The 27,900-nt window shown below is 43.7% G+C and overlaps 1 protein-coding gene across 4 annotated transcripts in view; it reads left to right on the forward strand.

Annotated features, from left to right (window-relative positions):
• Positions 1-12,121: 12,121 nt before the first annotated feature.
• SYNJ2 (synaptojanin 2) overlaps positions 12,122-27,900 on the forward strand; it is an 86,813-nt gene continuing 71,034 nt past the window's right edge. For 3 of the 4 annotated variants that reach the window (XM_048844126.2, XM_075126833.1, XM_075126834.1), the window contains exons 1-2: positions 12,122-12,984; positions 26,970-27,056. In XM_048844126.2, coding sequence (XP_048700083.1) covers positions 12,864-12,984; positions 26,970-27,056 — 208 coding nt within the window. In that variant the 5' untranslated portion in view covers positions 12,122-12,863. Of the gene's footprint in view, positions 12,985-26,969; positions 27,057-27,900 lie in introns of those variants that run through there. The other variant, XM_048844127.2, reaches the window with a different exon arrangement.

The following is a 27,900-nucleotide window of genomic DNA, read 5'->3' on the forward strand; positions in this document are numbered from 1 at the left end:
TTTGCTAAAGCCAAGAAACAATACATCCACTGCTTTCCCTTCATCCACAGAACCAGTAATCTCATCATAAAAGGCGATTAGATTAGTCAGGCATGACCTTCCCTTGGTGAATCCATGCTGGCTGTTGCTGATCACTTTCCTCTCATGCAAGTGCTTCAGGATTGATTCTTTGAGGACCTGCTCCATGATTTTTCCAGGGACTGAGGTGAGGCTAACTGGCCTGTAGTTCCCAGGATCCTCCTTCTTCCCTTTTTTAAAGAAGATTTTTTAAAGATTTTTTTAAAGAAGATGAAAAAACATTCCAGAGAAAACATAATAAAAACAATACCTAGATTTAATCATACCCTAAACATGCCAGGAGTTATCCATCAGTGTTGTGAGACAAAAGTCTTTCCAACCCTTCCACCATGCCTGGGGGCCCCTGCCAAACCAAAAAGTCTTGCCTATTTGTGGGATCAAAAAGGAGTCCCTGAGTCAGTTTAAATGCAGCCTTTTTTCTGCCAAAAGCCCTTTTTTTGTCTTTTATCCCTGGAAAAACCCATTTTAACCAGTACGTGCAAGCTTCCCCAGGGGGTAGTACCTCTTTGGAGGGTTACAACTTATCTGATTCCCCTTAAATCACACAATCACAGCTGTTTTTAGTTCCTGGAGGAGTTGTGGCAACCCACCCACCATGAAGTTGCACACGTCTGGTCCACAGTGATACACAAACTTAATACAATTTGGCCCCCAAAGATATCATGGGATTGCAATATCTGACTCCATTAGTTCATCATGATATTAATGGTACTAGTTGGAAATTCCATCTGTCAGGTAAGATATAGCTTTTAAGTCCTGGACATAGCAATCCATAAAGATTCCATGGCACTTTTTATAAGAAATGAGGCAGTGGGTCATATACACAGTACATGGGTAGTGGGAAATAATGGCACCTAGTTCATAGGTGTATGCAGATTCCTTCCCTGTACAGTGTAGAATGTTGCTATTGGTAGTTAACTGTTGTATTCCACCACACAGTAGTGCTTATCAGTGTTGCCCATAATGCTGTTTATAAAGTGGTTTTAAAGCACATTGGGATCCTTCTGAATTTAAGTTAAAGTAATTGAAAATATTGTGGGTTTCCCCCCTCCCCTTCTTCTTCTTCCCAATAAGACTCATGGCCAAAGTGCTCCAGCAGGGAGGAATTCTTTTTCTGTATCCTCCAAAAAATAAATATAAGCACTGAGCTCATGCATTCCTTGGCATTAAGCCTGGTTCTTTTGAAGTTTAGTCCTTTTCTCTATAAATCTATTGACTAAAGGGTTGATTTTAATAGTGCATGTCAGCATCTACTATTTTGAGCACACATCTTCTGCATATGCATCTACAAGGGATTTTTGCACAGAATGCATGTGGCTAGACAGATGGCCATCTAGCCACCCATCCACAAAAATCCCCAAATTTACTGTAGGCGAGCTGTAAGTGTGCAAGAAAAAATGTGTGCATGAAGTGAGACTCTATTTTTTAAAAATCAGACCCCATAAATCATGTGTGTATATTTCAGCACACACAGTATAGGATCAGCTAACTGAAGAAAATACAACCAAAAAATACTACAACAGTAAAGTAAATAGAAAACCAGCATTGAAAATGTCTCTTTCACTTAAAAGTGTTCATTCTCCTCTTGATTTTCTTGAATCACATCCACTAATCTTGATTCACTGAAGCTCAGTGGGAGATATTCTCTGAATGCACACTCACTTGGAGAGGAGACTATAACTCAATGGGCTTTAAATAAACGAACATAAATGGGAGCTATTTATGTGAAGAATGAGAGCTTCATTCCCATCCCACTCAATTTTAAATGTCTCTTTAAGGACTTATCTGTTCCTTCTTTGCAATGCGAGTTCTGCATGGTCTATTATAGGGCAAGAGAACTGGATATCTGTATAATTAAGATTTATTTCCGAAGCATATCTGGAAGAATCTGAGGCAAACATTTTCTCAAGAACTAAACCTTATTGCATCACAAAAATTCTGCCTCTGTAGGATGTCTTGCTTTGACTTTACTCCCGCTGCACCCTCACTACTCTTTTTCCTCTCTCTTTTTTTTTAAATATATCCATGAGTTGTCAAGTCTGAAAGATAATTTAAAAAAAAAAGTTAACTACTTTTGATTAGTTCTTTGCATTGTAATCTGCTTCCTGCACTACTCTTGACATTTTCCAGACTGCACCTTTCTCTGGCTACTTAGCTAGCAAGGGTACCCTAATTGACAGGGCAATGTGCAGATTCTGAACAGTCAGTAAATGTGTCTCTACTTCCCAAAATATGGAAATTCAGTAGTTTAACCCAGGAGTGGAGGAATTGCTATAGTGCATCAGGCCAATGGTCCATCTAGTCCAACATCCCATCTCTGAAAAGGGTAAGTAACAGATGCTACCGAGGAAAGTGCAAAACCCATAATGGAGAATTCTGGCACAATCTTCTCTTAGAATTTTCTTCTGATTGGTTGGTTCTTGGAGAAAAAAAAATGACCACCTCCAACCACCACCACTGGGGCAATCCATTAGACACTACTGCACCTGCCTTTTTGTACTAGGGGTGTTCACGGTCTATCAGAAAAAGAGCCCCATTCAATAAAAGTGCCAATTTAAATACTGTGTCTTTGTGTGTGAAGATCAAGCAATTCACTTGAAAGCTGGTGATTCTCTTTCACTTGGAGCTAAGTATTTAGTTTTTTTCTTTAGAGTGCTTTGGAAACTAGGCACGAAGCAGTGGAAAAAATTCTCCTCACTCTCTACTCCCTGTGGCTTCCAAGTCCTTTGAACATAACAGGCACACCTACAGCTAATTATAAACATGCCAGTCTGGATATTCAAACAAACAACCAACAAAATCTGGTTGTCCAGTCACTATTACTGCCTAAATAAACACAGTCTGGCTAATGCCAGCTCATCTGCACATAATTTTGGGATGAAGAAAGGCAAGTTTTAAAACAGCTGCTGTTACTGAAAATAGTCTTTTAATAGAAAAAGGGCTGCATCTGTGAGGGGAGTGAGCCTGCTTCTCCCTCTCAAGTACTGTACACACAGAGTTAAAAATATACGGACAAAGAGGTGAAAGAGAAAAACTACAATGGCAGTATTTCTTATTAGTAATGGTATCAAATAGCTAGCATTCTACCAGAGCATATCATAGCCATTTCTAGTAAAAGCTCCAAGCTTGAATCCAAAAACAGATAAACCACAGATCCAGTACTTGAATCTGGAACCAGACAGGCCTCTAAGTCAGTCTGACTCTGGAGCCAAATGGTTTCCAATCCAACCATCTTTAGCAACTGAACCTGAAGTGCTTATTCACATGAGTAGGCCATCAACAGCCTGCAGAATTGGGCCTTTAGGCCCTGATTCAAAAATGTAGTCAGTGGGACTACTCATGTGCTTGAAGTTAGGCACCTGCTTAAGTACCTTATTGAACTGGGGCCTCACCCTGTTTTACTATCCACAAAAGTTATTTGAGCGAAGTGCAATATTAATATGAATTACCTAGATCAGTGTTTCTCAACCAGTGGGTTGTGATCCCTCAGGGGTTGACAAAAAGCAGGGGTGGGGGTGGTCATGAAGAGCTGAAAATGTTGTCATAATCAAAAGCAAAGAAAATCTTGCTCCCCACCCAGACAGCTCACCTTTACCTTGCAAGATCAAGTATGCTCTGTCAGTCTCTTGAAATGGGCATGCACACACACTATACAGCCTTAGCACTATAAACATTTTTTACTCTTACTTTTATAGCAAATGTAAGATGATTGTGACCACTGACTTCAAATGAGGGATTATCAACCTAGAAGATTTGAGAAACAGTGACCTAGATCAAACTGTATTAGACTGCAACTATAACAAAGTAACAGATATTTTCTGCACAGAAAGTCCTGTGTACAACTAAAACAACTGTAACCAGATGGAAAAGAAATGACTTTTCCTCACTTTCATTGCAAATTAATATATTTCAGAAGAGGTTTCATTTTTTTAAATACAGCTAATTTCAGAGTAAAATTTTGGTCAGTTTCTTTAGCCTAGAAAATTAAGATACATAGTTTTGTGTATTGGCAGTCTGGTTATTCATTCTCTTGCAATGTCCTATTCAGGAACAGCTGTTCTGCCTCATTTCCTCCCCAGCTGACTAAAGGCAAAAGTTCTGGGAAAAGGAAAACATTTCAGTGATATTGTGGGCACATAGTTTTCTGATTGAATTCTTAATCATATGGCCATAAACCCATTCTAGGAAATGCTCCAGCACTTGATCACTGATGTTTAATTTCAAAGTTCAAAAGAATTGTCACTACTCCTAACTGAGTAAAGCTTGATTCAAACTACAATCTAGTTTGCTATTTTTATTTTAAACATTAAAGCATCTTTTTTTGTATTAGCAAAGGCTATTTAATAGTGCATATACAGATGGTCAAGGCTCATGGCCCGGCAGCGTTACAATACTACTACTGTTAGTCCAGGATGTGGCACTCACACAGCTCTGCCATGCCAGTCCACCAGAATGCTAACCAAGGCTCCCTACTATTCCAGCATGAGCCCCCAGGCTCTCTCTAACTCTGCTAATTCCTGCACTGCTGCTGTTCCATTTCTGGGCCTCTCATAAGCTTCCTGATATACCTACAAAGCAACGTATGCATGAAGAACAGCAAGCTTGACTGTTTTGATTGGCTGTTTTGTCTCCAATGGCTCTGCAACGGATCCTGATGAACCTCTGCTGCTACAGGGTGGGAGTCATTATAATGCACAAGGTGCTTCAGAGGTGCACAGTGAAGGGGTATGGAAATCTGAACCAAAGTGAAGAATGACCCAGAGGAACATGTACTGTAAATTACAGTTTCTCTTGGGCAGCTTTGCTTTAAACACCCATTGGTTTTTCAGCTGAGATAATAGCGGCATTGCCCACAGTAGCTGAAGAACTGTGTTTAAAATCCTGTTGAAACACAGTCCAAACCTGTCTGCAGCAAAACTGATTTGGAAACACAGGTGAGTAACCAGGGACGGGGAGGGTGAACTGTGTTTTTAAAAGCATGCAAAGATTATTATTTTTTAAATGCGTTGAAACAGTTTGTTAAAAGGAGCGAAAGAAAGCTCTCTCTCTCTCTCTCTCTCACACACACACACGGATGAGAGAGAGAGAGAGACTCCTGTAAAACTGCTCATCTGTTCTCTCTCAGCCTGAGATTCCCTCTGCGCCAGCTACACCTGAAGCTGCCACCTAGGGCTGGTGATGCTCTCTACATCTATTCCCTCGTAGCTAGCAAGGGTGCTGGTAAACGATGGTGAAAAGAGGGTGGGTGGGGGTAACTGCCAGGGGAAGGAGGAATGATGGAGAACCACACAAAGGGGCTGAAGAAGAGCCAACATAAGTGGACTGAGGTGGAAGGAGGGGAGCTATCTATAAGGGAAGGTTGAAGAAAAGAAGGCCACCAAGAATGGAAGATGAACCGAGGAGAATAAGGCATTGAGGAGCAGGGATGGTGTGGCATGGATGAGAATGGACACTTTGGGATGAGGGAAAGGGAGCATTTCTAAGATGGAGAACATTTCCCTTGAATATGGAACCCAGTCATGTGCGACAACACCCATATACAAACTGGGCCACAGTCAAAGATAGCTGGTGTCAGAATGTCAATTAGAAGGCAAACTTCATACCACAGTGTTTTCATTACATTACATGAAAAATGGATTTACATACAGTGCATAAGACAAGGTTTGTGTTATTCAGATATTCTGATTTTGTATCCTATAAAATAAAAAAAAGTAAACCTTTGCAAACCGTTCCAGTATATATTTTAACAAACTGTCCAGCTTTCTTCAGCACTTTTCTCTATTAAGCAGCTTATGCTAGTTGCTTTCTTAGCAATGTAAGATTCCACTGTAGTTGCCTTTGAACACAAAGTCTATTTGAAGGACACACTACTTTTTCAATGACCAAAAAAACATGCCATCCCACCCACGAACAAAGTATCCATCAAGTGAGAGAATGTGTTAATGGAGAACTGCTCAGAATGTGAGCTCCCTTAAAGAGACTAATGCCTTTCCAAAACATGAAGTAAGACTCCCATAAAAACAAATTTATAGACCATGCTCAACTGTATTGCACAGCTAAATTGTTTCCAATACTCCATCTTCACCTGCCTCTGCTTTTACATTTTGTTCTCTGGACCTGATTTGTTGTGCTTAAAAGAAAGTGTATTGTTAACACCCCAGTCCTATGCCAGGCAAGTATTTTCTTTAACAATTCAGATATTGAGCTCTCTGTTAATAATCCTGACTGGTGTCTTCATGTCACTAATGTTTTCTACTGCATATTGCAAGTACAAATGAATTACAACCACAGGTACTATTGAATCTCTGACATGTCATTGTCCTCCAAGTGACAGTACACTCCTAATGATGTATGGGAAGAGTTTAATCATGAGAACAGGATGCTCTAGCAATCATTCCTTGAAGGCAACAGACACATTTATACATAAGTGAATGAGACAGCACCAGATTTACAAAAGAGCATGTTACCTATAAATCAACCTTCCCTCATCATCTAGGATACTGAATTATTAGGCAACTCTGATCCCACATGCGAGACTGCTGCCACTTAATCATAACTAGGGAAAAAAGATCATGGGGAAAGATGACAAAGATGGAAATAGATTCTTGGCCTGCCTGTCTCCCTACAAAAAACCCATGGTAAGAAAAATGTCCCTGTTCTGTTTAGGATTTGAAATGTTCATACTATTCAGTGCATTTCTTACATCCAGTGAAAACAAACTTTGAGCTGCACTTGTATATCCTCTCATCCTGGTCACTGACATACCCCACAAAGCATTTAATTTGAGTGACTTCCTATAGGTTAGCTCTCACTCATTCACCTAATCTTACATACTGTCCCAAGAATCCTAATCCAGACACAATGCCAAATTTAACACTGAAACCTACTGTTTCCACCAGATCCCATTACCATTTTCTTTCTTGAAGGGGCCCCATAAACTTAAATGTGATTTTTTTTTTGTCTTTTTCTTTTAACTATTGCTACTAAGGTCTGGTCTACACTAAAGACCTATACTGGTATAACTACATTGCTCAGGTTGGGCCATGTGTACACTAGAGACCTTACAGTGGCACAATTGTATCAATGCAGCTGCACCACTGTAAGAGTGCTCGTGTAGCTGTTTTATCCTAAAAGGAGAGATCTCTCCCATTAACATCATAAAACCACCTTAACAAATGGCAGCCGCCGCGGCCGGTGCTTGGGGAAGGACAAACACCAAAGGAGGTTCCCAGTAAGTGGCTATTATTTTGGGAAGGAAGTTATTCAGTGTGGACTCTTGGAGCGAGGAAGATTAGGGCTGCATGCACGCCTAGATGCGGAATAGGGCGTTGATGTGCTCTCTCACATCGCGGTAATCGGCCTCCAGGATCTCTTCAAAGGTTTCGTCCAGAACTTGGACAATGCGCTTGGGCAGGCTTCTCGGGAGAGCCACTGTGGTCCTTGTCCCAGTCAGGCTAATTTGTCTTCGCCACGGTGCAGTGAGGGGCGGGGGGACCACTGCTGCAGAAAGGCAAGCTGCATATGGGCCAGGGCGGAAGCCGCATTGCAGTAGAAGACCCTCCCTTGATTCCCAGGTCACCCACAGCAGTGAGATATCTTCCAGGACGAACTCCCATGGAAAATGTGGGTACAGTGTTCAGTATAGAGGCTCCCTGCCACTGTTGGCTCTCCCCAAGGCACAGAAACCCAGAGGACAGTACAGCTGTGAAACAATCAGTCACGCTTGACCCTGTGCTTACTCCCATTTTGGGCCTCCCGTGGGTTATGTGCGCTTGCTCTGGGATGGGCAAATTATGCTATTGTGTAGACTGTGCTTGCCCTTAAGTACAGGGGAATCATTGCTCCGTCTGGTGTCAACAATGCTGCCTCTGTTAAGTGTTACATTTTGCCTTTACAAATGCAACCTTGAGATCTCAGCCATCCGTGTTATCACTGGCCGAAAGACTCCGAAGAATCAGAAAGAGGCCACATAGAAGCAAGGAAGACATGTTGCATGAAGTAATGCATCATTCAAGTAATGAAAATCAAAAAGTGCAGGAGTGGTGGGACAGTGAAAGGAGGATCCGCCAGCAGAATGAGGAACGCCAGCACAAAAGCGTGGAGCTCCTGCAGCAAAGCACAGATCGGCTGATAAGAATCATGGAGCACCAAGCGGACTCTATCCAGGCACTCGTAGCCATGCAGGCAGAGCACTACTGTGCCTGCGCCCACCCCCACCACCCTTGTCCTAAAACTCTTTCCCTTGTGCCCCCATGTCACCTCCAACCCACTTTCCCCAATATCTTATCACCACCAGCTGCCTCCAACACTTGCAGCTTCACCACCCAGCCCTGAAAACTACGACTCTTACCCGCTGCACTCAACCCCCATCACCATGCAGTATAGCCACCCTGAAGTGCAACACTCATTGCACAGCACTCCAGACAGGAAGGCTGAATATGAGAACAGGACATACGTAAATCTGTGATTGCACCATTCCCCACTGCATCACCTAGCCCTTTCTGTTTCCCAAGCAGTTGTGTTTCTTTTCAATAAATGGATTTTTTGGCTTTGAAAACATTCTTTATTATTCCATAAAGTAAAAGATACCTTAGCCCAGGAAAGAAACAGGCACTGCAAGTCAGCATAGCAAATACAGATTCCTACTAACATTGGAATCACTGCACTTCACTCCCATGCAGGGCACCAGACATAACTGGTGGCTTTCAGCCTCAAATTGCTCCCTCAAGGCATCCCTAATCCTTGCAGCCCCACGCTGGGCCCCTCTAATAGCCCTGCTCTCTGGCTGTTCAAATTCAGCCTCCAGGTGTTGAACCTCCGAGTTCCGTGCCTGAGTGAATCGTTCACTCTTCCCTTCTCAAATGTTATGGCAGGTATAGCACACAGATATAGCCACAGGGATGCGGTCATTGGCCAGGTCCAGCTTCCCATACAGAGAGCACCAGTGGCCCTTTAAACGGCCAAAAGCACACTCCCCAGTCATTCTGCACCGGCTCAGCCTGTTGTTGAACTGCTCCTTGCTGCTGTCAAGGCTCCCTGTATAGGGTTCCATGAGCCACGGCATTAAAGGGTAAGCGGGATCTCCAAGGCTCACAATGGGCATTTTGACTTCCCCTACGGTGATCTTCTGGTCTGAGAAAAAAGTCCCGGCTTGCAGCTTCCTGAACAGGCCAGTGTTCTAAAAGATGTGTATGTCATGCACCTTTCCAGGCCAGCCTGTGTTAATGTCAATGAAACGCCCACGGTGATCCACAAGTGCTTGGAGAACCATAGAGAAATACCCCTTCCGATTAACGTATTCTGAGGCTAGGTGAGCTGGTGCCAGAATTGGAATGTGTGTGCCATCTATCGCCCCTCTGCAGTTAGGAAAACCCATTTGCGCAAAGCCATCCACAATGTCATACATGTTACCCAGAGTCATGGTTCTTCTGAGCAGGATGCGATTAATGGCCCTGCAAACTTGCATCAACATGATTCCAGTGGTCAACTTTCCCACTCCAAACTGATTAGCGACCGATCGATAGCTGTCTGGATTTACCAGCTTCCAGATTACAATAGCCACCCACTTCTCCACCGTCAGGAGAGCTCTCAATCTCGTGTCCTTGTGCTGCAGAGTGGGGGTGAGCTCCTCACACAGTCCCATGAAAGTGGTTTTTCTCATCCGAAAGTTCTGCAGCCACTGCTCGTCATCCCAGACTTGCATGACAATGTGATCCCACCACTCAGTACTTGTTTCCCAAGCCCAAAAGCGGCGTTCCATGGTAGTGAGCATGTCCGTGAATGCCACAAGCAAACTCTTGTCATGTGTGTTACTTGAGGGCTCCAATCATGATATCGGCTCACTATCAGTTTAGATCTTAAGGAGTAACTCGACTGTGACATGCTGGCGAGACTCATCAACATACTCCTCAGCAGTTCAGGCTCCAGTCCCACAGACCGAAAGGGAAGACAGAGCGCGCAGTACAAAAAACGTTGAAAGATGGTGCCAAATGTGGCAGAAGCACAGGGATTGCTGGGATGCGAACCGATGCATCACGGGGTATTGGGACAGGACCCAGAATGCCCCCCCCTTCCCACAAGCCACAGTGCCGGAATGGGAAGATGTGCTCTGTGGGATAGCTGCCCATAATGCACCGCTCTTTATGCCACTGCAAATGTGGCCACGTCAGTGCGCTTGCAGCTGTCAGTGTGGACAGACTGCAGCGCTTTCCCTACTGTGTTCTACGAAGACGGGTTTAACTCAAAGCGCTCTACATCTGCAAGTGTAGCCATGCCCTATGTCTGCGGGAGAAGCTCTCCTTCCAACATTGTGCTGTGCACACTACCACTTATGCTGGTGAAATTTATGCGACTCAGGGGTTTGGTTTTTTTCACACCCCTGAGCACCATAAATTTTACTGATAAAAATGGTAGAGCAGACATGGCCTTAGAGTTCTATAAACAGATTTCTTTTTTTTGAAGTTTGTTGAAGTTGAACTCCATGAGACTGTATTTACACTGTGTGTCCGTAAAGGGACTAGCACACTGGAGTCTTGACTAATGTCCCCAGGCATTAATAAAAAGCAAATAATAGGCAGCATTTTGTGTTTCATTGTTTCCCTGAATACTTAAGTTGGGGTTCATCCACACCACAGCTACAGCCACAATTGTTTTGCAAGGGGTTAGAAGCACAGTCACCTCAACTGAGGTTAAGTAACCTAGTTCTCTTTGTTTCCACATAGCCAGCAAAGCTGTGTTTGCATATTTGCATATCCACCCACACCTGCCTTGCGATCTGTTTGTATTATTGCATTCTGGGAAAATCTGGCAGCTCTCTTTTAATGACTCAATAAGGGAATATCGGAGGAACACTGCACTACTAGAAAGCGAAGGAGGTTCCTGGATAAAGCTAGGCAAATAATGGATGATTTTTTTTTTTAGTAATTGACCATTTTAAAAAGTTCTTTAAAAAGTTATTTTGAATCCATCAAAATTTTTGGAAAACTGAAAAGTAAAAGCAAAACAAAACCACACACACATTTTGGGCTGAATAAAACTGTAGATTTCAAACTTTTTAATAAATCAAAGGAACTTTTGAAACAAATTTGTTTTCCAAATGAACAATTTTGCAAAATCAACAAATTTGTAAAAAACAGTTCATTGTCACCGAATCTGCATTTTTCTCCAAAAAAAGTTTCATCTTAATTTTTTTGCCAAGCTCTATTCCTGGACATTGTTAGAAGAAACAAGAGAATTATTAATTATAAAATAACATACATGTATATAGCATCTTTCAGCCCAAAGCATTTTACAAACTAGGGGTCAGAGCTGGCATTCACTTTGAGTGTGCAAAGAATTCTAGTATCTACTTACATAAATATAAGTCACCTGACCACGGAACTGCAGCCACTTCTAGAGAAAAATATGGGAGCTGTTTAATAAGGCTACACAACTGTTTAGAACAGGAAGTGAGAAGCAATACAAGAAAACTGCCTGGGAAAATTTACCATTGTTGTTTGCAGCATAGTAGCGGTGTTGGTCCCAGGATATTAGAAAGACAAGATTTTATTGGACTAACTAAAAATTAAAAATATTTTACCTCACCCACCTTGTCTCTCTTGAGAAATTTAGGCAGGCGGGAGCTTGACTTCCACCAGTGCAGCTAGGACCATCCCAGGTTCTCAATGGTAAAGGTGTGTTTAATGGATACAAGGTTGGCTAGGATAGATGTTCTGTCTGTACCAATATGAAAAGTTCCCTATTGCGTGGATTGGCATTCGGCATATTTTCATGTGATATGTTGTTAGGATTTTTAATCACTACTTAGCTTACCTTGTAAATTACTTTATGCCCTCTCGTTATTAGTTCACGTTTATACAACACTTTGGGCGCCTCACTTGAAAGACACTAGATAAGAGTGCGGTATTGGTTGCTGTCCGTCAGGGATGCAGCACGCGGTGCAGTGTGGTGAGAAGTTTTGCTTGTTGGGATCCAGATCTGATCTGTGTCAAAGTTTCGGAGTCTCTGGATCGTGCCTGTCTCATTAGCTCCCCAAGCATGAGCCTGGAACTGCCACTTCACTTCTCCAAGTCAGGCGGGTGCCGGCTGTGGGACGGCTCTCCTCGCCTTGTTTTCTTAGTCTGGGAGCAGCGCAGCAGCTGCCTCCTCCCCGCGGAGCTGCGATTCCAACCCCGCCCTTCCCGCGGGGCGGGAGACAGACGGGCAATGGCTTTTACCTGTCCCGGAGCGGGAGGAGCCGCCGCCGCTGGAGAAGGGAGGAACCAAGTCAACGCCTAGTTTACACGGGACCGGCGCCGCGGGGAGCGCGAGAAAGCGAGGCGCAGCGGGCGGCCGCTGGAGCCAAGGACGCTCCGGCAATCCAGCCAGGTCACCCTTCGCCTGGGGGAGGGCTGCAAGGAGCCGGGGCGGCGCTGCGTTGGCGGGGAGGGGAGAAGGAAACAGCGGCACTTTCTGTTTCCCCGCCGAGTTGCTGGAGACTTTTTCGGGGCTGGAAGCTCGCGGCGAGCCTGGTGCGCCCCCGGCTCCCCTTCGTGTGGGGGCGGCTCTGAGCCCGGCGAGGGGAGACGCGGCGGTACTTTCTCTGCCCCCAGCCCACTCGGTGACTTTGGGGCGGTACTGCAGGGAGCCGTGTCTCTCCTGGACCCCAGGGAGGTCCCCGGAAGGGGGGAAGCGGCGGCGCTTTCTCTGCTGCCCGCTCCCCGTTGTGGGTGCCTCGGTTTTTGGCGGGGAGCGGGTCCGTTCCCCTGGCACCTCCTGCGCCTTGCTCCCCATGGCCAGCCGCCCCCATGGCTCCGACCAAAGGGCTGCGGCTGCTCTGGAAGCAGGAGCCGGCTCCAAGCGCCCTGCTGGAGGCGCGCAGCCGCCGCGACTGTCTGCTGCTGGAGGCCGGCACCGTGGCCACCCTCAGTAAGTGCCTCTGGCGGGCAGGGCGCGGGGCGGGTTCATGCCGGCACAGACCAGCATCGAAGGGCTAAGCGTCCAGAGCCAGATTTCCAAAGAGCTCAGCTCCCAGTTAGGCACCAAACTAAGGGCAGATTTTCTAATCTGCTCAGGGTGTCCCGGGCTGGATCTGCCCTGGGCTGGGCTGTTGTTATCAGGATCCCCTACACGCGTGAAAGTTTGGGCTGCTCTGCAGAAGGCTAAGGCTCTGACAATTACACCTGTCGGGGGGCTGGTGCCTCCTCCCCACTGCGGGACAGTAAGGCCAGGGAGACACAAGACTTCCCCCCCCCCCCCCCCCCGTCACTGTAATTACTGTTGGCACAGCCTCATCTGCAGTATCAACAGTAGGGGTACTAGTGTAGAGGTGGGCCCAGAGCCTTAAAGCTCGTAGGCGTTACTCAGAGATCAGCACTGTAACGCCTAACCCCAGCTGCCTGGCCACCTGGTGAAACTTTCAGCCCCAAATTAGGTGTTCAGGTTCCCCATATTAGTGACTCTGAACCTTTCCAGACTATATTTGTCTTGTGTACCCCTAAGTTGCACCTCATTTAAAAACTACTGGCTTACAAAATCAGACATAAAAATGCAAAAGTCTCACAGCACACTATTACTGAAAAATTGCTTACTTTCTCATTTTTACCATATAATTATAAAATAAATCGGAATATAAATTTTGTACTTATATTTCAGTGTACAGTTTATAGAGCACTATAAACAAATCATCGTATGAAATTTGTTTGTACTGACTTTGCTAGTGCATTTTATGTAGTCTGTTGTAAAACTAGGCAAATATCTAGATGAGTTGATGTACCCCCAGAGATACAAGTACCCCAGGTTGAGAACCACTGCCCCATACAGTGCATGGAGAGAGGGTGGTGCTCAGGGAAGGGACTTTCAGAAGCTGGCCACCTACTGAGTTCTGGGAGCCACCTGAAGCTAACCAGGAATGAAATGCAGAGGAAAGGGGAGGAAGAGCGTAGGTACTTAAGTGGCTGGCATGGTGCACCTGGCTAACAGGCCAGAGGTAGGCACCTTCTGCCACTTGGGATCGTTAGCGACCACCCCTTCCTGAAGTTAGGTACAGAAACCAGGTCTACTGCTTAGGTAGTCTATGTCCTAGCAGCCAAAACCATGTGTGTGTATCTGTCTCCTGCTCAGGCATCACACCTTTCTCATACTCACCCTACATTTCCTTGTGTTCCAGCTGGCTTTTTTGCAGATCTAGTGTTATCCCTGCACCTTTCAGTAGTCTGTCTCTAGCTCTCCTGCAGCAGGTTCTGATGGGCATCTGATGTTAGATAGAACCCAGCTCAGAGTACACCTGCATGATCAGGCCTCACTGGCAAGATAAGCATTCCCCTGCCTAGTTTGAGACTGCCACCTCTGGGGCTTTGGCTTGAGCTAGGGCTCTGAGCAGCTTGTTAGCTGTGGGTCAGCTCAACATTTAGGGGACAGTGCAAATACTGACCTTTGGAAACTTAAGCACCTAGGCATTTTGGCCCCTGTGGGGTAAGGTCAGTGCTTAATTTGTACCAGGGCTGAGCCCTGGCACCTCTAGGCTTGGCAGTTCGTAGCCCCAGCACCTCTGGGCTTGCTGTGTCATTTATGAATGTAAAAAAAATTGTTTGAGCCCCAGCATCTCTTTCATTACAAATTAAGCACTGGATAGAGTGAGAGCTTTTGGAACATCACAGGCACCTAAGTGGAGAATTTAGGTGTTGAAAGAGGTAGGGAGGTGCCTGCGGATATGGGCCCAGGTTGCCAGGAGTCACCTGCATATTAACCATTGTGTTTTCTAGAGAATTCATTGTTAAAATGTGGATAGCCTGTATACACCAGTGCTCCCATTGTTGTTACCAGCAACGGGGCTGCACTGCTTTCTACCAATAATGGAAAATTGTAAGGAGGGAAAAAAGACAAGGTTCCAGAGTAAAGGGAGGGGTTTCTGAGTACATTCAGAAAATTCACATTGGTGTAACTACATCAAGGAAAGGAGTACTTGTGGCACCTTAGAGACTAACCAATTTATTTGAGCATGAGCTTTCGTGAGCTACAGCTCACTTCATCTGTAGCTCACGAAAGCTCATGCTCAAATAAATTGGTTAGTCTCTAAGGTGCCACAAGTACTCCTTTTCTTTTTGAGAATACAGACTAACACGGCTGCTACTCTGAAACCGTACATCAAGGAAGCTACATCTGGTGCAAACCATTAAGGTAGACATGTGGTATCAGTTCAAAGTAGAGTTTACACTAATGTGATTTACTTCAATTTGTTACCAGATTAATCTACTTCAAAGAAAGCCCTGCTTTGAACTAGAGCAGTTTGTGGTTTGTACTGTATGTAGTTAGGCTGGTGTGAATTTCCTTAACGAGGACAGGGCCCAAATACTATCTAACTGGAGTGTAAGAGGCTCATTTTAGAACTGAGGGTTCTAGGTTCAACCCTTGCCAATGGCCCAGGTGTCATAGCCTCAGCAAACATTTCTGTACCCATGTATTATACATCCTGTGTAGGTAGGTTTTGACAGTTAACCTATTTTAATGCAACATTAAGGTTGCAAACAGGTCACAACAAGGTCAGGCAACTGAGAGGTCAAAGTTCAATAGCAATGTTAACTTTGATCTTGTTGCACATATAGTATTTTTGGTTATGAGGCTGTTAAGTCTATAACAGTTAGGTCCTGTACCTGAAGTTGGATCTGTGTGAACATATCACTGTGGCATGTTAATCTGTATCCACAAAAACAACGAGGAATCTGGTGGCATCTTAAAGACTAACGTATTTATTTGGGCATAAGCTTTCGTGGGTAAAAAGATCCACTTCTTCAGATGCGTGGAGTGAAAATTACAGATACAGGCAAAAATATATTGGCACATGAAGAGAAGGGAGTTACTGGTTCTCCACTTGTAAGGTGTTGACAAGGCCAATACAGTCCGGGTGGATGTGGTCCACTCCCAATAATGGATGAGGAGGCGTCAATACCAAGAGAGTGAAAATTGCTTTTGTAGTGAGCCAGCCACTCCCAGTCCCTATTCAAACCCAAATTAATGGTGTTAAGTTTGCAAATGAATTGTAGCTCTGCAGTTTCTCTTTGAAGTCTGTTTTTGAAGTTTTTTTGTTGAAGGATGGCTACTTTTAAATCAGTTATTGAATGTCCAGGGAGATTGAAGTGTTCTCCTACTGGCTTTTGTATATTACCATTCCTGATGTCTGATTTGTGTCCATTTATTCTTTTACATAGAGACTGTCCTGGTTGGGCCAATGTACATGGCAGAGGGGCATTGCTGGCACATGATTGCATTAGTATCACATTGTCACGGTGGAGCACCCATTATTTTCATTGTGACTCTGTCCAGGAATAGAAGTCCACATACACAGGGCAACTTACAGCCTTAGACTGTAAATTCTTTGGGGTGAGAACTGTGTAATATATGCTTTGTACAGTGCTAAGCACATTGTCAGCACTTAACAAATAATAATGTGCATTACCATACAATGTATGTGATGTGACTGAGTTCATGTTATAAACGTTAAGATTTTTATCATTCTTTGATAATTTAGAACTGGTTGGGGAAAAAAGTCTTTTTTCTGTGGAAAATTTGGACTTTTTGGCAAAAAAATTGAAACATTTCAGTCAAAAACAAAATACTATTATTCTGAAATGTTGTGGTGCCTCATGGGAGTTGCAGTTCAAGTGTCTTATACTCCCATTCTTCTGTATAAGATGGGCTTTCTGATTGGACTACATCTCTCATAATGCAGCATGGTCTCCTGTCGTGGTGAGGTGATGCCTCATAGGAGTTCCATAACCGGGGTGCATCATGGGAGATGAAGTCCTGCTGGGAGCCTGGCCCATAGAAGAGAATGGGGACATGAGGAAACTGAACTTCAACTTCCATGGTGCACTATGGAAACACATCCAAATTGAAATATTAACGTTTTCAATACGTTTTTGTGCATTCTTTTTTTTTAATTAAAAAAAACTAAATTTTCTGTGAAAAGCAGACACATCAGGAAAAATTTGTTTAATGGAGAATTTTTGGCTAGTCCTACTGCTGCTGATTTGTTATTGCCTCACTCTATTGGAATATTTACATCAAAGGATACTTTATTTCTTGTGGGGTTCACTGCTGAATTTTTTTGTGTGTTTCAGATTTACAGCCTGAAGTTACGTTACCTTTGGCTTGGTTATCTAATTTCCCTATCCTTAAAGGAAGATAAAAACAAAACCAAAAAATACCTGTGGCACTATAGAGTTGTGCAATTGTACTTTTGTGCAACTTCATATGGGTTTAAACTTCCATGTTCTTTAGAGACAAAAACCTACGCCTGCAACACTGATGTGCAACTCTATAGAGAAATAGCCTCTTATATACATAAAATGGTGAGAAATTCTTTGCTGAACATGGCAAAAATAAATGTCAATCCCTAATAATTTTATTTAAAAATATTTTTTCATAGTTATCAAGCAACCATTAGTCATTGAGGACTAGGGCCAGGGGACATTTGAAGTTGGTTTTTTTTTTTTTTTGAGGGGGAGGGTGTCAGTTCCTTTGTTTATTATGCACAAAAAGAGGCTCATACTTTATTCTTTTCCCATTTAAAAAAAATATATATATTTTCCCTTCCCCACCACTATTAGTTAAAATGGCAGAATGGAAAGATAGCAAGTCTGGAAACAGGGATTTTACAAGCAAGAAATTTAAAACAAAACTAGAAACTGATCTAAGCCCAATGTTTCAAGTTTGTAAATCTTTGGCCACCTCATAACTTAGAACATCTTTGTTTTGTACAATGAAAAACTTAAAATCACATTCAGAGCAAATGACTGGACACCCTTTTTCCCCTTGCAAGCCTCTGAATTAATCAAAATTACAATTTCCGTTGTCCTTGTGTCTGTCTGTATTTCTAGTGTGTTGTACTGCATACAATGTCTTTTTCATATTTCCAGATAAAAAATATAATAAAATGGAGTTAAGATTGGCATGCATATCTGTAATGGGAAAGGCTCTATGAGGCTGTTGTAATTATCTCCAAAGCCAACATTACAAGCCAAGGAAATTTAGAGTTAAATTTAATTTAAAAGATATATTTAGATCTGGAAATGCATCTATAGCATTCAAACAACCTTAACTCCTCCCTATAGTGATGCCACGTAATAGCCAGACAATTATGGTTAGTGCATAATAAATAGTGTTTGTAGTCCTAGATTAGATTAAATTGATATTTAAACATACATTTGATTTTTAATTTTTTTCCTTATGGTGTCCCCATGGGGTGAAGTTAAGGTTGTTTGGGTGCATTAACAGTGCATTTTGAAAGAGGGCATTTTGCCAGTGGCAGCCCTACAGCTTCAGTCTCATTTTAGAACAATGGAAGAGGGCAGCCATTTTGAAAGAGAACAGTTCTTCATGGAATTCACATTAGAAGAACATTAAGCGTTAGCCTCTGCTGAAGAAGCAACTTTCACTTATGAAGAATAGTGGGGAAAATTATTATTATGAAAAACAAATCTCTCAAAGATTGCAGGTTGGAGAACATAGAGGCAAACACTGTCCCTGCCTTGAGGACCATACAATCTGTGAAAATGCGCAACATACTAAGGCCCCAGAGCTGCAAACATATAGGCATGTGCTTAACTTTATTACTATGACTGAATCCAGTGAAATGATGTCAATGGGACTACCTGCAGTAATAAAGTTATGCAAATACATAAGTATTTGCAGGATTGGAGTCAAAGGATGTGAGACAAGGGTAAAATTCAGTTTGCAACCTCTTTGGGGCAGAGACTGCCACTTATTATATGTTTGTACAGTGCCTAGCACAATGGGGGCCCACCTGCTTTTGGCCTTTAGATGCTACTGCAATACAAATGCTTAATAATCATAGGTTTCAGAGTAGCAGCCGTGTTAGTCTGTATTCGCAAAAAGAAAAGGAGTACTTGTGGCACCTTGGAGACTAACCAATTTATTTGAGCATAAGCTTTCGTGAGCTACAGCTCACTTCATCAGATGCATTCAGTGGAAAATAGACTCCATTGAATGCATCCAGTGAAGTAATCTGTAGCTCACGAAAGCTTATGCTCAAATAAATTTGTTAGTCTCTAAGGTGCCACAAGTACTCCTTTTCTTTTTAATAATCATAATAATTACACATTTTATATACATCTGCTATTTTAAAACTAATTTTCTTTGTAATTGTACATACAGTTCTTTCCCTAGCTGCTCTTAGTAGTCAAACAAATAATGCACAAACTATTTGACTGCTGTACATTGATTAACATGTAATTTGAACATGTTTTATATTTACTAAAATACAGAAAAGAACCCACAGTGTGATCCATTTTTCTCTCCTGCGGAGATAATTATATGGCAAAGTTCAAAACTGTGTTTGCATTCTTAAAACTTTGTTTGCATTCTTAAATGTCAAATTAGCCTTTCATTTTTGGAATCTTTTGTAGTCTGTTGGAACATGTTCTATATAAGCACTGATGCATTACATTGTGTGGGCAAATTGTTGAATACATGTTTTGTGCACTTGAGGGTGAAGCTTATTAGTGATGAATGTAGTCTATAGGATTCATATTTGTTCTACATTAGAAAACTATGCTAATTATGCATAAATTGTTCCTGATGGGCTAGGTCTACATGTCCTAGCAAGTTAGATATTAAAATAATATATTGCCATGTTAAGATAACTAAGCTGCCACAGTCACAGGTGTTTTATGACTTGAATGTTACACAACAGTTGGCCTTAAGTTCATCAGAGGAGTTTCAGAGCGGGCTTTTGCTATGTATGCTGCCATGTTTACCAATAGACTAACTCATGCTACACGTTACACAATGTGTTTTCGTTATTCTATTACCAGACTTTTGTTGGGATGTTAAATTAAAAAGTATATACTATGGGGTGTGTGGGTGTAAATCAGCTTGCTAGAATGTGAATATTTCCAGTATAATACAGAAGCCCTAGGAACTAACCTCTCTGAAGTGCTATTCCTAGGGCTTCTTTTTGGAGTGATAATGTTTAGTTTCTAGAAAATTGCTAAATCTGATTTTTGTTAATTTAACATCCTAATGCACTGGCAGCAATCCTGGCCCAAAACCTCATTTTGTAAAGTGATAACATTTTCCTTGACCTACATGGTATTACAAAATAGACTCTGATTGCTGAAAGCCTGTGTGGAAGGAAGTCAAAGCTGATCTAGCAAGACTGCATGTGGGATAGGAAGATTTTTAGTGGAAAAAAATAATAATTTTGTTTGTTGGAACTGGTAGAAGGGGAGTATGTGTAATGTCTTTTGGTCTGTTTGGTGAGGGTGGCAGAAAAAAGTCGGAATCAGCTTAGTCCCTCTAAATCTACCCTATTTACAGGATGCCGCGAAGCACAGTCCTAGGTAAAAAGAAAAGGAGTACTTGTGGCACCTTAGAGACTAACCACAAGGTGCCACAAGTACTCCTTTTCTTTTTGCGAATACAGACTAACACGGCTGTTACTCTGAGTCCTAGGTAATATACTGACTGTATTGTTTCTCACAGTGTGATGACACATGATCGGGTTCCTCTTTGTTTTGCTTCTTGTTGAAAAGTTCTCACCTTTCTCTGGTTAGTAGGAGAAGCACAGGTGAGGTGAACAAGCTGCTGCTGCCTTCACCACAGCACAGCTATGATCCTGAAAATGCCGACCTCTGTTATAGAGCAGGGGTCAGCAACCTTTCAGAAATGGTGTGCCGAGTCTTCATTTATTCACTTTAATTTAAGGTTTCGCGTGCCAGTAATACGTTTTAACGTTTTTTAGAAGGTCTCTCTCTATAAGTCTGTATATTATATAACTAAACTATTGTCATATGTAAAGTAAACAAGGTTTTCAAAATGTTTAAGAAGCTTCATTTAAAATTAAATTAAAATGCTGATCTTATGCCGCCGGCCCGCTCAGTCTGCTGCCAGTCTGGGGTTCCGTTCACCTAGGCTGGCAGCAGGCTGAGTGGGGCCTGCGGCTGGGACCCCAGACTGGCAGTGGGCTGAGCCGCTCAGCCCACTGCCGGTCTGGGTTTCCGTCCGCTGGCTCCTGACATCCAGGGTCCCGGCTGCCGGCCCCGCGCAGCCCACTGCCAGTCTGGGATCCCGGCCCTGCCCACATAGAGTGGATACCTACCTTCTCCCTGGTTCTAGCCATTCTCTTCCTCTCTCTCTGCACTGAGCTGAGGGTGGGAGTGCACTGAGCACAGGGCTGGGGGTGAAGGAGCAGGCTGGGGGTTGGGGTGTAGGGTCTGGCCAGGAGCTAGAATGAGGGAGGGGGCTCAGGGTTGGTGCAGGAGGTTTGGGTGTGGAGCGCTTACCTGGGCAGCTCCTGTTTGGTGCTCAGGGTGGGGGTGGGAATGTGGGGGGGGTGCAAGAGTCGGGGGATGGGGGCATGTGAGGAGGGTGCAGGAGTCAGGGCTGGGGGGCTGGATATTTGTGGGGGGGGTGCCAGAGTCAGGGCTGGAGTTGTGGAGGGGTGCAGGGGTCAGGACAGAGGGCTGGGTGTGTGTGGGGGGGGTTCAGGGGTGAGGGCAGAGGGCTGGGAGTGTGTGCGGGTGCAGGGGTCAGGGCAGAGGGGTGGGGGTGTGGGCTGGGGTCTTGGGGGTGCTCCCAGCCCCCTGCCCCCTGCCCAGAGCAGCTCACGGCAGGGGGCTGGAGGAAATATGCCAATTCCAACCCCTTCCCCAAGGCTCTCCCCCTCTGTGGCAAGGGTCGCCAGCTGATCGGCAGCAGGGAGGGAGAGAAGGAGGGGGAAGAGGTAGGGGGAAGGGGAAGCTTGCCTGCCCTGCAAGAGATGAGCAGTGGGCGGGGGGTGGAGAAGAGCAGCAGCGTGCCATTAAAAATTGGCTTGCGTGCTGTCTTTGGCATGCGTGCCATAGGTTGCCGACCCCTGTTATAAAGTTTACACACACGAGTGCATAGAGTTAAGCAGGTATGTAAGTGTTTGCAGGATCAGGACGTAAGTAGGCAGAGGGAGGAGCTAGATCCTGCCACTGGGTGCCAGGCTCTCTTCTTCCTGCTCTTTTCTTGAAAAGCCACTTGCCTCTATGTCAGCCAATGTTTTTAGGTGTACCCAGCACCCACCCCAATTTAGCTGCAGGGACTGTGGTCTCTCTCTGCCTTCTTTCTACTGAGGCACTTATAAAAGTACCAGTTACTGGGGTTTCATACATTTAAGTCCCAATTCTGCTCCCACGGCCTCCTCTAAACCAGAACAAAATTGTACTTACTGGTGCAGAAGTGAATAGTGTATGTACAAACACTGATAGGAAAGATAATCTTGTATAAACACTAGTGGGTAGCTTCATTGTATAATTTAAATACAGTACATTGCTGTTTTATTCCTTTAAATTGCCAGAGGTCTGGTTTGGGGTTTCAAAAAGGGTTAATTTAAACATAACTTTATATTATAAGCAGAACTGGTAGTTGCCATCTTATGCATTGATAATTCTCATCCTTAATAAAGAAAGGAATTGAAGCTAGAATGTTTAGGGTGTTATGTGATCTAGTGAAAGTGGAAAAATGGTGCTTGAAAGATTACTTTCAGGTTGAATATTATATCAGATGTAAAGCACAAACATCGTTCCCTGTGTTGCTCAATGATACCTTAGGGTTTTACAACTAAAAAAATTTTAAAGTTCTACAGTAGTTTCACTACTTGGACTGTTTACTCTTTGTGCTTCATCCAGCTTGGACATCCATAGACACATTAATCTCACTTTTGTTTTTAGACATTCACATTCTGGTTCTAATTCTCGTGCCCAAGCATGAGTTGCAAATACTACAGGGCAATGTTTCAATCCAGACAAAAACTCCTGGCTTTGTGTACATTTATTTTACATTTCATTAAAACATTCCTATTAATTTATGTTTTATAAATGCTTTTTCTAAAATAATAAAACCTAAATGTTGGGCCTAAACTGTCTGATCGTGTCCCTTTAACATTGCTGTTTGGTACCCGAGCTGGGTGAACATACTATTATCTGTGCAGCTCAGCAGCATGGTTGTTGCTGACCTCAGTTGATGGGAGTCCCCCTCCCCAGGGCTCTGGTAACAGTAACGTGTCAAAGTCTAGCTCAGACAGAATTCTTTCTAGGGCTTCCCATTGCACAGAGGGAGCACATCCAGTACTGCATCGCTTCAGGAGGGCTGCATGCTACCTCTCGCACTCTGGTCTGGTTCTGCAGGCTGGCTTGAAGTGGGCAAAGGGTAGGCCATGCCAGGGGACACACAGACTGAACAGTTCCTACTCTCCCCTGAACACAGCGATTGTAATTGTGACTGGCCTTTATACCTTGCAGAGGGGAAAGACTCGTAGTGCCCTACCCCTGCACTGCATAAAGGCCAGTCACAATCTGGCCCAGTGACAGAATCCTGTTTCGGAGTAGCACTTGTTGAACCCACTGATGGGAATGCACTGCTAGTGTAAGCGGGCATAACCCAGTTGAAATGAGCAGAGCCTATGTATATCAGGGTACGTCTACACTGCAAAAAAAAAAAAAAAAGGCAGCCGGTGGCAGTGAATCTCAGAGCTGAGTCAGCTGGCTTAAGCTCATGGGGCTTATGCTACAGGTCTAAAAATAGACGTATAGATACTTGGGCTGGAGCCTGGGCTCTGGGATGTGTGTGTCTCGGAGCCTGGGCACCAGTCGGAGCAGGGACATCCACACTGCTATCTTTAGACCCGTGGTGCTAGTCCAAGTCGGTTGAACCAGGATCTTTTGCAGTGTAGATATACCTTTAGTGCCCAGTGAATTAGGCCCAGTGACTAATTTGCTTTTCATTTTGATACCATCTGGCTTAATTCAAATTCAGTCTATACCCCTTTCTCCACTCAAAAAATAGCAAACCAAACACCGTTTTGATTTTGGACCACCCACTTACTCAGGGCTTGTCTACGGTAATATGACAGGTTTCAGAGTAGCAGCCGTGTTAGTCTGTACTCACAAAAAGAAAAGGAGGACTAGCAGCACCTTAAAGTGCTAACCAATTTATTTGAGCATAAGCTTTCTTGAGCTACAGCTCACTTCATCGGTTTCATCGGTTGCATCTGATGCAGTGAGCTGTAGCTCACGAAAGCTTATGCTCAAATAAATTGGTTAGTCTCTAAGGTGCCGCTAGTCCTCCTTTTCTTTTACAGTAACAGTGCTGCAGCTGAACCGGTGCACCTGTGCCGCTGTAGCACGTAGTGAAGACACTACATACTTAGCTTAGCTACCGCCTCGGGGAGGTAGAGTACCTATGTTGGCGGGAGAAGCCCTTCCATTGACGTAGCTGTGTGGGGGGGTTAGGGCAGTATAACCCTAACCCCCCCACACAGTATGCAGTATAACTACATTGCATGGGGTGTGGATTTTCCACACCCCTGAGCGATGCAGTTATACAAACATAAGTTGGTAGCGTAGACCAAGCCTTAGACTGTAATGTCTTTAGGGCGGGGGCTGCCTCTTTATCATGAGTTTGTACAATGCCCAGCACCGTGGGGATGGGGCCTCTAGACTCTACCACCCAGTACGTATCGTAATTTGGCACAAAGACTCAATCTGTACAGACCTGTGGACTTTCCCACCCTCCAGATTTGTATAGCCCCCATGTCATCAACTACAGCTGTGTTTGGCATGTTGTTAGTTACTGTGTTCAGAGGCAACTATAAACGTGCAAGGTTCAATTCTGGGCTGCATCTCCAAGGGACGCAGCACAGAAAATGCAGCCTTGGGATGGAGGGATGGGCAAATGTGGCTTGATGCTACATTTGTGCCCTTTGGATTCGGAGTTCCTCCAGGGGACACAATGGTGCCCAGCAAAAATTAAAGCAGCCCCCAGCTGATATAATTTATGCCAACTCACCCTGGGTTGCCTGTAGATTGCAGCACAGCCTAGAATCCTCATAGTGCCATGTCCTGTGCCCAGCCCTGCCCCAGACACACTCCCTGTGCCAAGTCTTGTGAGGGGAGCAGCATAGGGCCGTTTCTGGAGCCCCTATGTTGTACCTCCTCTGGGTGGATTCTCCCCCAGACTCTGATGGCCCATTAATGACCCCTGTACACTGCTAGGGCAGCATGTAGGGGCCGGAGCAGGGGAGAAAACATGTCTGCAGCTCAGTACTTTGAGGAGAATCACTAGAAACACTCCTGATAAGTTAAATGGTAACATTTTATTAAGAAAGCTAGGCCACCAGCAGGTCTGTACCATACAGCCCATGAGAATAGCTCATGCTTTGGGTCTTCTCTCAGTGAGAAGGCAGCCAAAGCAGCTCACATTTAGCTAATTGGGAGATGTCAACACACAGTCTACCTTCCGCATTCCATCTCCTGTTCATTGACCTGATAAGCTAAGGCCTAGTCTACACTAGAAGAGGTTTGTTAGTATAGCTATACTGGCTACATCAGCAAACCCACACAGGGTAGTGTAGATGCAACTTATATCAGCGGAAAAGGGGGTTTTGCAGGTATAGCTTTCTCAGGTTCTGTGAATGAAACAAGCCATGCTGCCAAAAGCACTTGTCACTGGTATAACTGCCTACACTAAGGCTGTTGCCAGTATAGAAATGTCATGAAAAATCACCCCTTTGACCAACATTACAATACCAACAAAAGTTTCTAGTGTAGATCGGGCCTAAATGACAGGATATATCTGCAGCACTGTATGCAAAACCAAGCTAGTCCAGGCTTAACATCTGATGCTTGCTGAAACTTCCATCTCTGTTCCAAGCTCTGTTAATATGCGTGCAGTGTGTTGGCTCGCCTTGCCAATTTTTGTGGCTTTTCTACACACGGCAACATCAGCTGCTGCTTGCCATGAGCTGCACGTGGTGTCATATTTTTGTATTGCTTAATCTCACATTGATACACATACTGTACACTTCAGTCTTTAGTTTAGATCATGCCCTTAAAATAATGTTGATGTCGCACATTCCGGTCCCTGGTTCTTGAAGAAATATCTCCATTCTCCCTGCTGCCTCTTGTGTCTAGCCTGCAAATTTGTTAATCTGACCTCCACCCCCATCAGTCTGTTATCTCAATCTCTTTAGCTATTTCTGTTATCCTTTCTTTTAGTGAAGGGTCCTGAAGGTTGCAGTGTTCGGGGCAAGGATTTTGCTTCTATCATAAAGTGTGCTTCTGCTGCCATTAGAAAAGGAGGAAAATGGTTTTCTGCCCCTTCTTCATTTCTTTATGATCTATAAAGATGGCCTGAGAAGATTTACTCCAGATTTACACTGATGTAACTAAGATCAGAATAGGTTCTCTTGTTTACTCTGTTGTAAATTTACACTGATTTGCTCTTTTGCCAAATAGTTTTGACTTCAATAAAATACATTTTTTGACTCTCAAAAACTCATTTTTGCCATGCTGCCTATATTGAATCTTGTTGCCTTGTATAAAAAAAAATCCCGGTTTGTTGTTCCCCTTCCATGTCCTCTGTCTGTCTTCAGTCTGACTGTGAGATTGTTGGGGCAGGGATGGTCCCTTCTCATATGTCTGGAAAATGCCTAGCATGTGTGAGTGCTATTCAAACAAATAATTTTTTTTTAACAGCTCTGGTCTTAGGACTGTATGAATTAATCGTTTATGTGTTTTTATTCTGATAGTGATAGGCCATTTGCTGGTGTCTGCACCATGTGTTAGTAGATGCAACAATTAATTAATGATCTGTGGATTTACAACTGGCACCTCTCTCTTTCCTTTGTGTGGTGTTTGAACAGGCGTGTTTGTACCTTTTAACACTCAGTCTTTTATGGGGATGTTCCATTAACTTTTAAATAGCTTCCTAGTTTAACACTGTAAACCCCACATACTTATTCATGTGTTATCTAATTGTCTTGTTTGTTGAGTGAGATCTCCTGGGAGGGTTTGGTACAGGACTATACCAGTCTGAAAACTGAATTGGGTAACTAACGCTTGCTGCCTTTTTATTGTGTTTCTTCTCAGCTCCTGAAGAAAAGGAGGTAATTAAAGGGCAATATGAAAAGCTCATGGATGCCTATGGCTGCTTGGGAGAGCTCCGGCTAAAATGTGGTAAGTAGCTTTGAGGATGAGGACAGTTGTTAGATGCCCATGCCCAAACAAACTTCGTTTAATCCCAGTGACCTGAGAGTTGCCTGATTTCTGTCAGTTTTGGAAGATATTTGGGCTCTTGCCCAATATAACCATTTTATTGATAGGTTTATTGATGCAAACATATTTTTTATAAGCTGTGCATTGGGTTAAAAGCACACTGTAAAATATTATCTTAAGAGTTTTTAGGTTAAGTATTTTACGTTCCTTTGTTTCATGAGACCCTCTTAACAGCTTTCAGAGGGGTAGCTGTGTTAGTCTGTATCAGTAAAAACAACGAGGAGTCCTTGTGGCACCTTAGAGACTAACACATTTATTTGGGCATAAGCTTTCGTGGGCTATAACCCACTTCATCAGATGCAAGGAGTGGAAAATACAGTAAGCAGGTATAAATATACAGCATATGAAAGATGGGAGTTGCCTTACCAAGTGGGGGGGGGGGGTCAGTGCTAACAAGGCCAATTCAATTAGGGTGGATGTGGCCATTCCAACAGTTGACAAGAAGGGGTGAATATCAACACAGGGGAAATTACTTTTTGTAGTGCTAATGAGGCCAGTTCAATCAACGCAGATGTGGCCCATTCCCAGCAGTTCACGAGGAGGCGTGAGAATCAACAAAGGGAAAATTTATTTTTGTAGCCTCGTTAGCACTGACCCCCACACTTGGTAAGGCAACTTCCGTCTTTTCATGTGCTGTATATTTATACCTGCTTACTGTATTTTCCACTCCATGCATGTGATGAAGTGGGTTATAGCCCACGAAAGCTTATGCCCAAATAAATGTTTTAGTCTCTAAGGTACCATA

Source organism: Caretta caretta, chromosome 3 (assembly GCF_965140235.1).
Source record: "Caretta caretta isolate rCarCar2 chromosome 3, rCarCar1.hap1, whole genome shotgun sequence".
NCBI lineage: Eukaryota > Metazoa > Chordata > Testudines > Cheloniidae > Caretta > Caretta caretta.